The sequence below is a fragment of the Diceros bicornis genome, chromosome 37 (assembly GCF_020826845.1).
Source record: "Diceros bicornis minor isolate mBicDic1 chromosome 37, mDicBic1.mat.cur, whole genome shotgun sequence".
NCBI lineage: Eukaryota > Metazoa > Chordata > Mammalia > Perissodactyla > Rhinocerotidae > Diceros > Diceros bicornis.
The window spans coordinates 23580682-23596075 of NC_080776.1; the positions used below are offsets into that span (position 1 = coordinate 23580682).

General features: G+C 45.4%; 1 protein-coding gene across 12 annotated transcripts in view; it reads left to right on the forward strand.

The window, feature by feature from the left end:
- The window catches only part of AGAP1 (ArfGAP with GTPase domain, ankyrin repeat and PH domain 1), a 561575-nt gene that overhangs the window by 346345 nt on the left and 199836 nt on the right, over positions 1-15394 (forward strand). For all 12 annotated transcript variants that reach the window (XR_009217063.1, XM_058533270.1, XM_058533272.1 and 9 more), the window contains one exon: positions 4340-4444. Coding sequence is in view for 11 of the 12 variants with exons in the window: in XM_058533270.1 (XP_058389253.1) it covers positions 4340-4444 (105 nt within the window). In the remaining variant the exon portion in view is untranslated. The remainder of the gene's footprint in view (positions 1-4339; positions 4445-15394) is intronic.

The window sequence follows — 15394 nt, forward strand, 5'->3', positions numbered from 1 at the left end:
CTGCAGCTCCAGAGTTATGAACCAGGCTCCCCTCCCCCGGAGGGCAGTGGACTCCTGCTCAGGCAGCTTGGGCTGTCCAGATCATGGGTTCACTGTCCATAGGCATGCCCAAGCAGGGACTGGGCAACCCCAGGGAGGGATCAGGCAAAAATGTTAGTTTAGCAGATTCAGGACAGAATGGTTTAACTTCAGGTGTCTCTTTAGACTCTGAAGTTCTGTGATTCTCATTTGGTACAAATACGCTTAAAAAATCATTGTTATCAGTGTTCAGAATTAATTTAAGTGCCAAAAAAAAAAGCAAAAGAAAACACATTTTTAATCCACAGAAGCTGTTTCCTGGGTGTCCTCATTTGTAGTCCAATTGAACCTATGATTACAGAAATTCGTCTTTCTTGCCGCCTTGGAATCCCCAGCCACACGCCTTAACTCATCAGAAAACTTGTGTCTCAGCATACTTTTCAGGATGAGGCTCTTTTTATCATTTCTAGAGAGACAGTATACAGTTTGCTAATATCTGCTGGTGTTTTGGCTAACTTTTTTAAAGGTTTACACGTGTTAGTGCAGACGTGGACCCTGAGGTCGGAGAGCTGTGGGCACTAACTCCACAGTCCTGGGCTTTCTTGGGACCGGCCCTTCGAGGAAATGCGGGTCTGCGGATGGCTGTTGTCAGTGTGACAGGACGGAGGTCCCAAGTGGCCCAGCTGTGGGAGGTCCAGCGCCTCCATGCAGATCCCACCATCTTCTTCTGATGACTCTTGGCCAAAGGTCGCAAACCTAAAGCCTGCGTGCATCTGGCCTGCAGACGTGTTTGGTTTGACCTGTATTACATGCAAATAGTGTATAATCTGTTGCCAGTATTTTAAGTAGGGAGCCATTACATGAAACTCCAGTTTTTCTCCTTCTCTTGCATAATCAGGAAATCTGGCAGCACAGACACAGACCCTACGTTCTCTGCAGGGTCGCTGGATCACGCAGTCTGGGGCCCCACTCATGGGAACGTGTGGTCCTGCTGTGTCCTAGCTGAAGTACTCCACCCCATTAAACAAGCCTTCTCAGGTTTGCAACAGTCCTGATCACCCCACTCCTGGAATTTTTTCGTAGGGTTGAGATTTGCTTCCATAAATCCTCGTCCTGTTCTCTTTCGTCTTTCTCAAAGACACTCAGAGTTTAGAGCATCCCTAGGTACCCTAAGATTTAGCAAACAGAAATCCATTCCTCTGGATCCATACACATTTTTTTTTTGGTGAGGAAGATTAGCCCTGAGCTAACATCCGTTGCCAATCCTCCTCTTTTTGCTGAGGAAGACTGGCCCTGGGCCAACATGCGTGCCCATCTTCCTCCACTTTATACATGGGATGCCTGCCACAGCATGCCTTGATAAGCGATGCGTCGGTCCGCGCCCAGGATCCAAAACTGCGAACCCCGGGCCACCGAAGCAGAGCGCGCAAACCTAACCACTATGCCACCGGGCCAGCCCCTGTACACAACATATTGTAAGGAATATATTTGAATTTGCTCACAGTGGAGTCATGCTTGTCTGTTCCCTCCCTGTGTGAATGTACAGTATAGTACTGTTTGGTCCCTACAAGCATGGACTCCCATCGCCCTCTCAGGAGAGGTATCGGGCTAGAGGAGCCTGCCAGGTCCTGAGCGACACCCCCCCCTTTCAGGTTTGGTGTTTGTGCTCTGGAAGGAGGAGTGGGTGGTTCAGGACTGAAGGCTTTCAGCCAGGCAGTAGGGGGACACTTGAAGGTTTGACTAGTGTGGTCATTGCCCACAAGTAGCCCAGCGTAGTGGCAGGAATGAAGGTGGCAGGGTGGCTGGTCCTGGCACTTCCCGCTGACAAGTTCCCTTACCTCTGAGGCTCAGTCTTGTCTGGAACGAGGGAGCCGTAATAACTCTGCTCCCCCAGACCTGTTGCTTATGGGGAGCAGGTGAGCAAGTGAACCTGACAATGCTTAGAAATGCATCAACGCGTTAGCGCTCAGGCCACTTGCAGAGAAGGGCAGCTTACCTGCTCCCGCTCTGCCGCACACTGGCAGCTGGGCGTGCCTGACTTGGGTGCTGCTGTGAGGTGGGGAGCAGGGCGGTTGATCTGCTCAGTCTCCACAGCAGTCTTTTGGGAGGTTGGGGGTTCGGGTAGTAAACCCAGCTGGGGCCAAGGCTAAAGGGCAGAAATACAGCTCCTAGGACGCCAGGGTGTCCTTCAGGCCCCGCAGACTTTTGCAGCATTTGAATGGTACATGTAACCAAAGATTATCCTCCAAGGTGACCCATAGAATTTATTTAAGATTGTCAAGATTTGGATTTTCTTTCCCCAAGACAGTGTCCTAGTACCAAAACAAATCAGCCTAGTTTAGTTCCCCGATGATGTCATCTCTTCACATCGACTCCTGTTTGAGCTGTTTCCCTCTATCCTCTTGAGAATTAAGTCCTTGCAGCTCACGCTGGGGAGAGGATAATCACGAGTGTAGGATTTGCTCATGGCAGTACCCACATGCTGGCTGGAAAGAGTGGTATCCATCTGTCTGCATGGAGCCCAGGGGTGTGAGCTGCGGGCTGCATTCTGTTTGAGCGGGGAGGAACAAAGCTTTCTGAAGCCCCGAGCGGCTACCCGTAACACCAAGGTGACCCCTGCCCCTGGTCTTGTGGGAATTCCATCAGGAATGGATGGTGGAAAAATGTGAGCCCACAGGAAACTTATGTGAGGTTTTGTTATGCTAAGTTTAGAAATCTTAGAAATGCGTTGGGGGGGGGGAATTTAATGATTTTAAGCAGTTGTTGTTTATTGCATCACCACATCACCACGGATGACCGCCCTCTCCTGTTAGTTCTCACCATGCAATGAAACTTGTACTATCACCTGGGTTTGTAATCAACGTTTTCCTCTGGGCCTGGTTCTCTTTCTTGATCTCAGTGCCATATTTGGTTTAGATTGGTTTAGATTCTAAGAAATCAAGGGACGCCCCGTTATGTCACATGCTTTTCTTTAAATAATAAGAACTTGCAAAGAAATGATCTTCCAAAAAGTTCACCTGTGAGTTGCTTCAAACTCCGAAATATTTTCCCCCAGAAACAATGTTTAAATGGTGGCCAGAGTCCCCAGCTGGCTCATAATCCATTATATTCATGAAATTTGGTATAAAAAACAGTATTGTCACAATATTGGTAATTAATTGGAACCTGGACTTAATTATCACATAAAGATGCTTACTTGATCTTTTCTAGTGTTGTGGTTCCTGAGGGATAGCAGAATTAGGAGGTCAATGGAGGGTGGTAAAAATTCCCAAGGAGACTCATGGGCGCTCTGCTTCTTCAAGGTGTTGAATTCTATTTCAGACTTACAACTTTCCTTCTGCATCAGTCCAGCTGCATTAATCAGCGTTAGTCTTACGCTTTCTCAATCACGATTATGACCACGTGAGTTTATAAACAGACAGCCAGAGGAAGGGCAAGTAAGGAGGCTATTCCATTTTCCTTATTTTACGTGGACAGGAGTTAGAAGAATCCAGATATGAAAGCTCAAGTTGAAATTCCTGAACTCAGAAGGCGTGAAGCCCCGACAGGTGAGAGAAGGTGTGAGGTGAAGGTTTGGGGCCTGGCAGAGCTCAGTGCTGCCGTCCACTTTCTTATCCCAGGAAAGCCTCGAGACAGGGTGGAAGGTTTGCTGGGAATTGGCCGTTGAAACAAGAATAAATTCTCATCAGTCATCTAAGGAAGACTGGATTAAACCTGCTTCAAAAGTGTGTTGGTTTCAATTTTTGAACGGTTTTCAAGAAGCCCTAATATGCTTTCATTAAAAATAGATTAAAGTAAATTATACACGATTCATCTATTAAATGCTATTACTAAGTGTCCAAATGGAATTTCATTTTTTAATAAATTAAAAATCTGAAATGAAAAACTGTAAAATGTTCTCAGTTGTAAATATCATGAAGTAAGAATGTGGTTAATGTCTTATTTTTAGAAAAGAAAATTTAGGTTTCGTTATACCTTTAGACGTTCCACGTGCACTTATAACTGGGTTATAGGAGAGGTATAATGGAGCACGTCACGATGATTTGTATTATATTTTTGAACCAATGGCGCATCTCATAGTATCATGAGTATCACAAAGTTAAGTTCTACACACACATACACACAAAAGGAAGTTTGTTGAATATATATGTTGTATATAAAAGAGGAGGAAACCAAATTACCAAGGTAACAATGAGTGTAATTTCCATTTTAAGATGACAAAGATAAAAGTTTAAACTTTTTAAAATTACCTATGTGCCTACCTTTTTTTTTTTTTTTTAATTTACACTGGACTTTATATTTGGCTCCTTTTTCCTTACAGGGCATGCTGTTGAAGCGAAGTGGCAAGTCACTGAACAAAGAGTGGAAGAAGAAATACGTCACCCTGTGTGACAATGGCGTGCTGACCTATCACCCCAGTTTACATGTGAGTGTCTCCCCCTCCGAACAATCAGCAGGCATGGACCTCAGCGTGTACACCGTGGGTGTTGGCGGGGTGGATGGGGGTCCTAACCCCGGTCAAGCCTCTCCCCTCTGAAGTTAAAGTAGTACTGGGTCTCCTGCTCCATCATGAGATAAAGAATATGGCCCTTACACTCCGGTAAACCATGTCCCTAACAGTCAATCTGTAGCTCTCTGATTCTACAAAGAATTACAATAAAAGGCACAGATGAGATAAAATCTTAAATGAGAGTAAAAAGACAGGAAGAAATAGTAAAAGAGAAAGGAGAGAAGACAGCATCTATCTCAAAATCTAAGATAAAGGAAACAACGACATTGGAACCCAGAATTCAGCTCTCAGCAGCTGAGAACAAACACAATAAGATAAATGCAATTCATAACTCAGTTTTTATTGTCAAAAACAAACACATAGCAGTTCATAAGGAAACAGAAACTTTATGTGTTAATAAAATGTTCTGTCTTGGTGATTTATATAAGATAGATTAAAATACAGAATTAATTTTATTTTGGGGGGGAAATGCAGACATTCTACCCATAGTGAGTTCTTTTAGAAAGCCTTGATAAAATCTGAAGGTGGGTGTTAGTTATAGTTCCATAACAACACATTCCGTGAATCTTGCGTGATGTTTCTCTGTCTTGATGTAGATAAATGTGTAGATTAGAATATATAGTGTTAGCTGGTCATTCGATTATATCACTGTGTTAAGTTTATAATTTTAAATTTTTTAAATACTTTAAAAAAATTGCACAGTCATTGACAAGAAGTTAGAAATAAGCATATTGAAGAAAATTTAAATCACTCCCCAAATACCACCTGGAGAGCATTACTGCTACATTTTGGGGTGTATGCTCCCAGGCATTTCTATGCATATGAGCTTTTTCCTTCCACAAGCACGGTCACCGTGTGCATGCCGTCTGTGGGCTGCTTTCCCAGATAAGGATAGACCATACGCACCTTAGCATGTCAGCAAATATGCTTGTACACCACCATTTTTCATGGTTATGTAATATTCACTGTGCAGATGTACCCTAATTGATTTAACAGTGTCTCCAAAATGGACATTTGGCAAATAAATTTACTTTGAATTATTTTTACTAGTATAAGTAACTGATCAGCATCCTCTATTTACAACTCTGTACCCTTGTTCATTTCCCTGAGATGGATTCTTAGCAATAGGCTTCCTGAGTTAAAGACTATGTGTGTTTGTATGACCTTTGGTATATGTTGCCAAATTTCTGGAAAGAGTGTATCAGTGTATCGCCTCCGGCAATATACCAGAGGGCGCTTTCCCTGCACTCTGATGAAAATTTACCTTTAAAAAAAAAGTATATATATGTACATACAAATGTATGTGTATACACATATATACATTTTTTCCCCCAATAGGATAGGTTACAAGTGATGTCCTTGTTTAATTTGCTTCCTGGAGTGAATTGCCTTCTTCCCCCTTGTCTTACAGCAGTGGCTCACTCTTTGAACCACACTAAAAAGCAGGTGTTCAGCAGGGAGGCTGCCGTCTCCCTGGCTTAGTTCTTTCTAAGACCCTGTCTGAAAGCAAAAGTCTGATTATTGACCCAGCTGCTTTCTGTTCCTTAGAGACGTGTAATCAAAATATTCTTCTCACTAAGGCTCACTGACCAGTAAAAAGTAAGATCTGCATGATGATAATTTCAAGTCACCTTCCACTCACCTGCTGAGCCCAGGCTCAAACAGAGGGACATTTGCTACTTCTTGCCAAAGGGAGAAATTGTAACAGTGTGTACTGGAAAATTCCTATAGGAGGACCGACGCCTACTTTCTGTTCATCCCAACCTCTTGGTTATATGATCACAATCAGTTCTTCAAAAATCCTCCAACCAGGCTTCTTCTTGTGATATCCCTCAGTGTTTGCCAATTCCATCTTTTTTTTTTTTTTTTTAACGTGTATGCATGGCTATCCAGGCAAGGAGCACAGTGGGGCTCTGTTACATAATTGTATCGCAAGCAAGAGCCAATGTCATTTTAAAGTGCAGCGCAGTTAATGCCAGTCTCCTGGGAACTGAGATTATTAATGCAGGTGCATAGTTCCTTAAGGGAGTGGCTTAATCTTGGAATGGATTAACTGCTAGAGCATGGAGAGATGGCATGACCTTCATTGTAATCCTTCCTTGATTTTATTTTCACTACCAAGCTTTGGGTGAAAGTTTGGAGGGGCCGTGGGTTCCAGGTGTATTCTCTGACAGGTCCCTGGAGTGAGTCTCTTCTCTTCCAGGTTGTTGGGGAGCTACAGAGCCCCAACAGCTGAGTTAGTCTGGCATTCTTTGGTTCAAAATAGGAAGAGGTATTCAAGAGGATGCCCATGGACAGGGTCCAGACTTTTCTTAATAAGAAATTTGGGAGCATGCAGATGTTTTGCTGATTCAAATCTCAAAATTCTACGCCATGAAGAATGGCCCGATTATTTTGGTCTGGAAAATTTCAAAAGTTGACTGAACCAAATGATCTCACTTAAACACTGATTGCACTGTAACACCCACTTCCTAGGTTATCACCAAGATATATTGTGGCATAAAGACCACTAAGGTGACAATGAGTTCATTGGCCACATGCAGTGATGACATAAGTGGTTGAATATTGGGGAAATCTGTCCACATTGGTGGCTTTGGATGTCATTATTGTTGGTCATCACTCTGTTACTGGCCACAGAGCAGGGAGTCTGCACTGATTTCAAATAGCAGAGCCTACAGCCTATTCCTCTCCAGAGAGCCAAGGAAAAGAACCTGCCTAAACAATATGACACTTTGGGTAGAATTTTCTACAAAGATTTAAGTGTTTATCAATAGTGGAGCAGCTGTGCCAGCTCCTGGTGTATACCACTGACTTTCAATGCTTAGGTAATTTATTTACCCAAAGGAAACCAGCGTACTTTTTTGAGGATGGGATTCTATAAGATAAAACTTCTATAATGGGATGGGGGTCGGGGGCTTGAGAGCACCAGGCTTGGGGATGCATCCAACATGTAAGATTCAAACAGATGCTATGCGAGGCCCACAGCAGCCCCTTCAAAACCAACATGTACGTGTAGCCATGTGGCTCTCTTCTGCCCGGCCCAGACATGTATGTCCTGTCCACACGTGTGCTGCTCTCTGGCCCTGACTCTATCACTAGCGACCTCTGACTTGGTGATCATGTTAAACCCAGGGAGCTGGGTGGGATCTTGCACACGAGGAAGATGAAGAGTAAACGATTAAATCAAGTTCACATAGAAATGGGCCGGCATGTGAGGACCCTTAATCATTTTATTGCAATCCCTTCTTTATGATCCCTTCAGGAAAAGTTCAAAGTGCTCAGGAGTATTGGCCACCTGTGTCAAATAGCATGGCCTGTAAGGCTGGACTCTCCTCCAAATTAAATTCCCAGGTGAGCACCCCAACCAGTGCTCCTGGACAGACAGGCAGGCAAGGGCCAAGAGTTGACTGAGAAAGGTGCAGCGTTTGCTGCTGGAGGACAGAGCCGCCCCACTAGCCTCTCCCTGCTCCATCCTGCTGTCTCACCACCTCGGCTCCTGCGCGCTCCAGGCAATGCCAGTTTTTCTCAGACGTTTGCTTGGAAAAGATGCAGCAGAAGGCTGTAGCTATAACTTCCTTTGAGCGTGTGGGAGCAGGAGACTGACCATTTCCTAAACTTGCTAAAAAAAAAACCCTTCTTTTCAAATGTCTTCATTGGATGCCCTGTAAAACAAGATCTCCCAGAGGAGGTCAGTTACAGTCCTTAAGGAAACAGATACGGTTTCCTTATTACACAGGTGTCCATGGAAGTGTTTATGTCAAAGATCATCCTTTGGACGCAAACCACAAGTTTCAATCCTGAGCAGATGTTCTGCAGATATTGGTGTGGTAGAAAACAAACCCGGGCTCTTGACAAAACAAACAGTTGGTGTGTGGCCCCGGCGGTGCGCTGAGCTTGTGGAATCCAGCTGAATGCCATGCTCTTTGAAACCGCGGCGACAGAAACGGGCTGCCAGTCATGAGTTGGAGACACCTGGCTTTGCAGCAGGTGGTGGGGTTGGCGCGAGGCTGACAGGCTCTCTGTGCGCTTTGGATGGGTCAGCTGCCAGGGAAGCGCCCTAATGCTGGGCTGCCGCCCGCTCAGGACTCGAGCAAGTGCTACATGCAGTTTATTAGCAAGGGACCTCAGGGTGGTGGCACCAGGAGATCACTTCCCGCTGGCACCATCACTTCAGATTTCCCTTCTTGCGTCCTTCCTTCTAGTCACATCTTCTTCCCAAGCCCATAGTCTACCCAGTTTTGTGGCATCATCCTAGAAGTGTCTTTCTTTCACCCTGTGCCCCAAGCTGAGTTCCTGCACAGACTATTTAGGAGACCGACAGTCCTTGGTCTCTCTACGCAGCTTGGTCTCACACTGTCGTTTAGTTAGCACAGGCTTTCCTCGTACCGCAGAGACATTGTTGGAAGAAGCCTCATTGCCCGAGGCGTGATTCCTGCTGTTGAAAACCGTCAATGGTTCTCTTAGAGAACCTCTGTCTGCGAGCAGTGGGATGGAATTGCCTGTGCGTGTCCAGATCATAGGGAGTGATAGTCTCTCTGGATATCAGAGGGGAAAATGGGCAAAACATTCATCTGACCCAGACTGAGAAAGTTCCCTAAAAGTTGGTATTAGCAATACCTCCAGACCCCAGATTTGTGCACCCTGCATTCCATGAGTCTTAACCCCACCCTTCACCCACCGCCACACCTCCTCGCCTGCTTCAGCTCTTCCCCTGAAGGCTCGGGCACCGTCAGCAGTGGCTGTCTTGGGCTGATGGGGTCCCCGTACCTCCTGCATTACAGGTATAGAGCAGGACATTTGGGCACAAAAGGGAGAAGTGATGGTGGATTTCAACAGTAGGTGTTCCTAAAGATCAGTGGTCCCCGCACTGGGAGCCCGTGATAGTTCTGGGGTCCAGTGGCGGGCAGGTAGCTGAGCACTCCAGTTACAGTGAGGAGAGGCCCCAGGCCAGAGTGGGGGCGCTGCAGGAATGTACAAATCCACAGCATTGTCTCTATGACCGAGTATGTCAGCAGCTGGTCCATAGGGACCTGGGCTGCCCCACCTTTTCAGAAGCCAGAACGTGCCAGTGAAGCTTCAGATCACACAGCCATTCCCCTCTGTACATGACCAGACCCTGATCGCTCCAGGGGGTGCATTTTAAGGGGGACACTGAGAAACTGGCTGGTTAGTGTCTGCCCTGAAAACCTGGAAAAAGAATCCTTTGACTGGGTGGGAAGTTTGATGATCTTATCTTCTAACGTCACTTCAGACTCTTAAGAATATGTGACTCTGAAGTTTTCACCAAAAACTCTTAGCAAACTGAGGCTGATGCGGTACCTCGGACTTCTAAGGAAAAGCCTATCTCAAAGTTGGAGCTGCTGCGTGGGATCAGTTACATGCTAAGACGAAGACCAGGGCCCAGAAAACCCAGTTCACTTGATTCGTCTTTCTCTCGCAAGATGCTGTTTTAAGTTAAATAAAACCTATAACCCAGTTTAGATAACACATGGAAACTTCCACCAAAATAATGAAGCTGCTTTGGTTTTGTAGATGCTCCAAGTAGGGTGACCAGCTGGCCCGGTCTGCCCAGGACTGAGGGGTTCCCAGGATGCAGGACATTCAGCGCTAAGCCCAGAAAGTCCAGGCAGCCTGGGACTCCTTGGTCACTCTCCCTCCAGGCCTGACCAGTTTCGCCGCTCCTTCATTTCCACTTGGCGTTTGGCGAAGACAGCCCTAAGCACTTGAAGAAGGCTGAGATAGTACGGAGCAAGCCGTTGACTGCTGCTGCTGCTCTGTGGGCTGTGTTTTTGTTTCTCTGAAAAACTGTCTGTCTACGTGGCCTTTAAAAAGCCCTAACTACTGCTCTTTCTTGGGGGAGATACGGATGTGTGTCTTGTGGTTTTGTGACACTTTGCTGGATCACGGTCGGGGTGGGTGAAGGGCAGCCTGTTCTGTGGACTTAAATATGAGCCTTAGGGAGCACCTTGATAGAAAAATGGAGAGGATAATGAGAAAGAACTGGGACCTGGGGGCTTCACAGTTCAGCATCGCCACCCATTCGTCTTCTGTCTCGAGACAGCAGCCGTCGAGGGCACGGCTGAAATTCCTGCTGACAAAGGTGTGTGCAGTGGGATTCCTAAGTGGTCCTGTAAGAGTCAGCTCGTAGCCACACAGTCAAGCCAAGGACTTGATAGTGCCCTGCCCAGCAAGACTCTCCTGGGCTTCCCCATAAGGACGTGTGGCAGGTGGGAACAGCCCACCCCTTCTGACTACACCTGACTGATATGCCTGGCTGACATGTGCATGAATTGCTCACACTTTTGAAAACCTTCTAGGATTTCTTTCCCATTCTGTGTGTTCTTGTTTCTCCTGGACGTACAGAAGTGGACTTCTCCTTCTCACAGGACGCTCATTCCTAGGCAGGTCCTTTCCAAATCAAGTGGCTTAGATTCTCCAGCTGCACAAAGCCTTTGATTCAGTATGTTGTTGACGTTTGTTTTTTCCAAGTCAATAGAGTCAAACTCAGACTCTCTAAATTGTCATCAGAATGCTGATTTCAGAAAATTTCTACTTTCAAAATCAGACAGAAAATCCACTTCTTTACTGATACAAAAATAAAAAGATCTGAGATAATTTCCTAAGTAGTTATTCTTCTCAAAAGGAATAATTTAAGGAAAAGGAGGATACCTATCCTGTGAGAACAGCAACTCTTGCTTGTACCCGCTGCTGGTAATTGTCATTTAAAATACACACAATCCTCACATTGAGGATTGAGGATTCACTAAGAATTTGTGATCAGTCCCTTGAGCCAGCTTGGCACACCTGTAAAGCAGACCTCAAATTTCTTGAGGTGGTGAACATTGAGTTGCACTTGGAGAAACTCTTGCTTGGTTTCCCCAGAATGTTGCAGAAGTCAGACTAGCTCGAATCTAGACGACTAAATGGAAAAATTCAAAGCCCAGATTTCCAGATGTAGAACCGTTTGAGTCATGGAATGACCGATAACCCTGAGAAGACAGGCCTCCCTTTCTTACCAAGAACGATGTCAGACTTGTGTCTGTGACACGCTAGCGGGGTAAGCATAATTCATTTTATGATGAATGATTGTCTATCTTGCTTCCCCTTTCTAAGCCACGGTGCTGCAAGCTGTCCTTCAGTCTGTGTATTCCTTTGCAGTCTGGCTTCTTGCATTTCCAGGCTGCTGTCCATCGTGCACGTGGACCTTCACGCCCTTCCTGATTCCAAGGTGGACCAGCTCTTTTGGCGCTTTCCATGTCTACTGCCTTGTCTAGTGTAGCCTAATTGAAGGCAAGGACTGTGCCCTGTTCCCCGCATGTGCCCAGGGCTAGTGTGTGCCTGGCACGTAGGATAGTTGGTGTGGGTTACATTGAATCAAGTCGCATAGCTCCTGCAGTGTCTTTGCTCTTAGACAGCCTGGGCTCTGAACCTCACCGTTGATGATCCTGGCTCAGCTTGAAAAATTCCGGTGAGATTGGGAGCAAGAAAACTAACCATGTTGTACAACTAGACCTCCCTATGTGTAGATTAGCTTACATTGGAGCTGGGGGAGAACTCACACACACACATGGCATTATAGAAATGCCACAAAATCTAAAAACACTGCTGGAATCCAAAAAACAAAACCATTTAAAGGTAGATTGGGAAAATATGTAGATGTCGAGGAGCAAAGATCTGGAGCTCTGTAGCAACAAATGAACCTTTTCTGTTCTAGTCTGAGTGCCTATTTCAGGCAAACAGGGATGGATTCATGAAGAATATGTCGAACTGCAACTGGTATTTCTGGGAGTTTCTAAGAGTGGCAGGACTCAGCGCTGGGGAAGCAGGAAAAATCTCAAGTTTGTGTGCTGTTATTGGGACTAAAGGGCTAAGCCCTACACGTCGGGGCTTTGTCGAGGTTGGGACAGAAGCTCATGTCCTCAAGTCTACAAGTGTTCTGTGCTTCCCCTGGAAACAACCACATCTGTTATCCAAACGGATCAGTTCCCAGGCAAACCCAGCCTTCCAGCCAAGTGGTGTGAGCATCTCTTCAAGGAGCTGGATGTATCAATTTTGTCTGCTTCAGATCGTACTTAATGCTCTGCCTCTTTCCAGGAAAGGCTTTGAGGCAGCTTACAACACCTGTATTGTCACGTAAGAACACAGGCCGTACGTGTATGCGCACACAACTGCGGGCAGAACTTCATTTTAATTTGTTTTATAGAGAGAAGGAGATCAACGTGTGTTGGATCTCTGCATCCTCCAAAACGTCATTACTTCCATCCGTCTTAAATTTGTTTCCTCTTTGGTTTCTGAGGTGTTCCGTCAGCTCCTCCCTCAGTCAATTCCTTCTGGTGTGCAGGTGGAAGGGGCCCTCGACTGGAACCTGCAGTTGTGGTTTCCGATCCTGGCACGGCTCCATCACCACCGTGGTGGCCTGGAGGCAGCTCTTTGGAGCCCTGGGACTCGGTGGCGCTCTGCGGAAGTTGCTAAGCCCATTTCAAGGTTGATTACTCTGATTGCTCTGCTGGCTTCTCTTCCTCCACCATGGTCTCGGTCTCTGCCTTCCCTCCTCCCTGGGAATTCGTCCAGGAAGACCTCAGAAGTCACACTTACAGATGGTTTCCCAAACACAGCTCTCTGGAACTTTCAGACCTACATGTCTGCTCCATTCCTCTAGGGTGGCACCCTGCCCATCAAGTTTTCCAGCACCCGTCCACTGTACAGAAATAGCAGTTCTTCCTGTGGTTCTCTTCACTTCGTCTTATAACTCTCATGCGTGCCTCCCTGTGATTCTTTTAGATGTTTGATGATGGAGAGGATGCCCACTCCTCTTAGGATGGAGTCCTCACTCCCTTGGGCTCGCCTGCTCTGACCCAGCTTACTTCCTCAGGTCACCTCTCATCCTTCCCCCAGCCGTGGTAGTTTTCTTTGGTTTCTTACACTTGGTATGTTCTCTGGCCTCCACGTCCTAACAAATGCAGTAGCTTCCACCAGGAACATTCTTTCCTGCCCCTCCGCCTCGCCAGATTAACTCCTGCTCATCCTTCTGGTCCAGTCTTAAATGTCACTGCCTCTCAGCAGTCTCCTCCACTAGGCCTGTTCGGACCCCCTGCTGCATGTGCCCTCATCTTACTCCCTCTTCTTGCTTTCTTGGCCTGTTTCATGACTTGATTCTCCCACAAGACTGGGAGCTCCTTGGAACCAGAGACCTTTTGGGTCCTGTTGCCAGCATCTCCCTCACATCGAGCACTGTCTTGCTAAATGAACAAATGAATGGGGGCACAGTTAGGCCTACGCTTGGGCTGTCCTCACATCTATAGGGCTGTAGTTCCTGAAACCATAGGAAAGGGAGCCACCGTGTGATGCTGTTAAGCCGCAGAAATACGTCATGGTCATATTGAAGAAAAGATCTCCAAGGTGGGAGAGGAGTTTGGTTTTTTTATTTTGTTTTTTAATTATGGCAAAATACACATAATGTAAAATTTACCATCTTAGCCATTTTTAAGTGTACAGTTCAGGAGTGTAAGTATATTCACATTGTTGTGCAACCAATCTCCAGAACTTTCTCATCTTCCCAAACTGAAACTCTGTCCTTATTAAACACTAACTCCCCATTCTCCCTCCCCCAACCCCTGGTAATACCACTTTTTCTAGCTCTCTGAATTTGACTACTCTAAGTACCTCATTTGGATGGAATCATATAGTATTCGTCTTTTTGTGACTGGCTTATTTCAGTTACCATAATATCTTCAAGATTCCTCCATGTTGTAGCATTTCCTTCCTTGTTAGGGCTGAATAATCTTCCATTGTATACATACAATACCATCATATATCTATGCATACTTCATTTTGTTTATTCATTCATCCGTGGGTGGACTTCTGGACCGCGTCCTCCTCTTGGCGACTGTGAGTGATGCTGCCGTGAACATCGGTGTACAAATAGCTCTTTGGAGCTTGAGATTTTAATGTAAAAACTACAACATGGGAGAACTATAGAGGATGGCTGAATTTTAAAGACATCTAGCCTTAACCAGGGCCCTGGTTGAGAGAAACCACTGAGAAATTTGTTAGCCCTGGTCATGAACACAGTGGATGATGGAGGTTTAATAACCTGAATGATGATCGAGAACCCATGTGGTATGAAAACACAGCTCTGTCTGTGTTTGCCCAGTGTCTTCCCAGAATGGAGGAGGCTGCCCTCTGTGCATCCGGTGACCTGGGAAGTATTTTTGGCATTCATCCAACCACTATCAGATAGTATGATAAATTGTTTCTCCCATATATCAATGATCTTAAACCCATGGAATGATACTGCCGTGGTTGTATAAATATTTTCAGGGACTATCTACGACTTTTGTTAGAAAAAATGACCACTGAAAAACTCATACCTGTGGCACAGACACCAAAAAGTTAAATTCTTCATCAAAGTCTTATTTCTGCCTAAGAAATTCCTTGTTTATTTAATATAGCCCTCAGGGTTTGGAAAGTGTTTAGATTTAAAATAAAATGGCCAAAATGTGTGCTCACTGTGGTACAAGTTGTCTTGATGTTGATAACACAGAGTGACTGTAAATAGGGCGAGACCAGGGAAAATAAATTGTTCATATCTCTATAAAAATTAAACCACCAAATATCCTAGATCTTACCTAACCTATTTTTTTCCACATTGAAAAATTCTTCTGTTTTCTTGCTTTTCTAAATTAAAAAAAAAAAAAAGTCTGTGTGTTTTTGTAAATATACAGATTTCACCGTATAGCTTGTGGATTTGAGTCTTTGAGATTCTAGTGGAGTCCATGGGACATTGTCTCATCAGTACGCAGCATGATGTTTCATCCTATGTACCCAATCTGAATTATTTTGTTTTCCATTTTTGGCCTTTTCAGT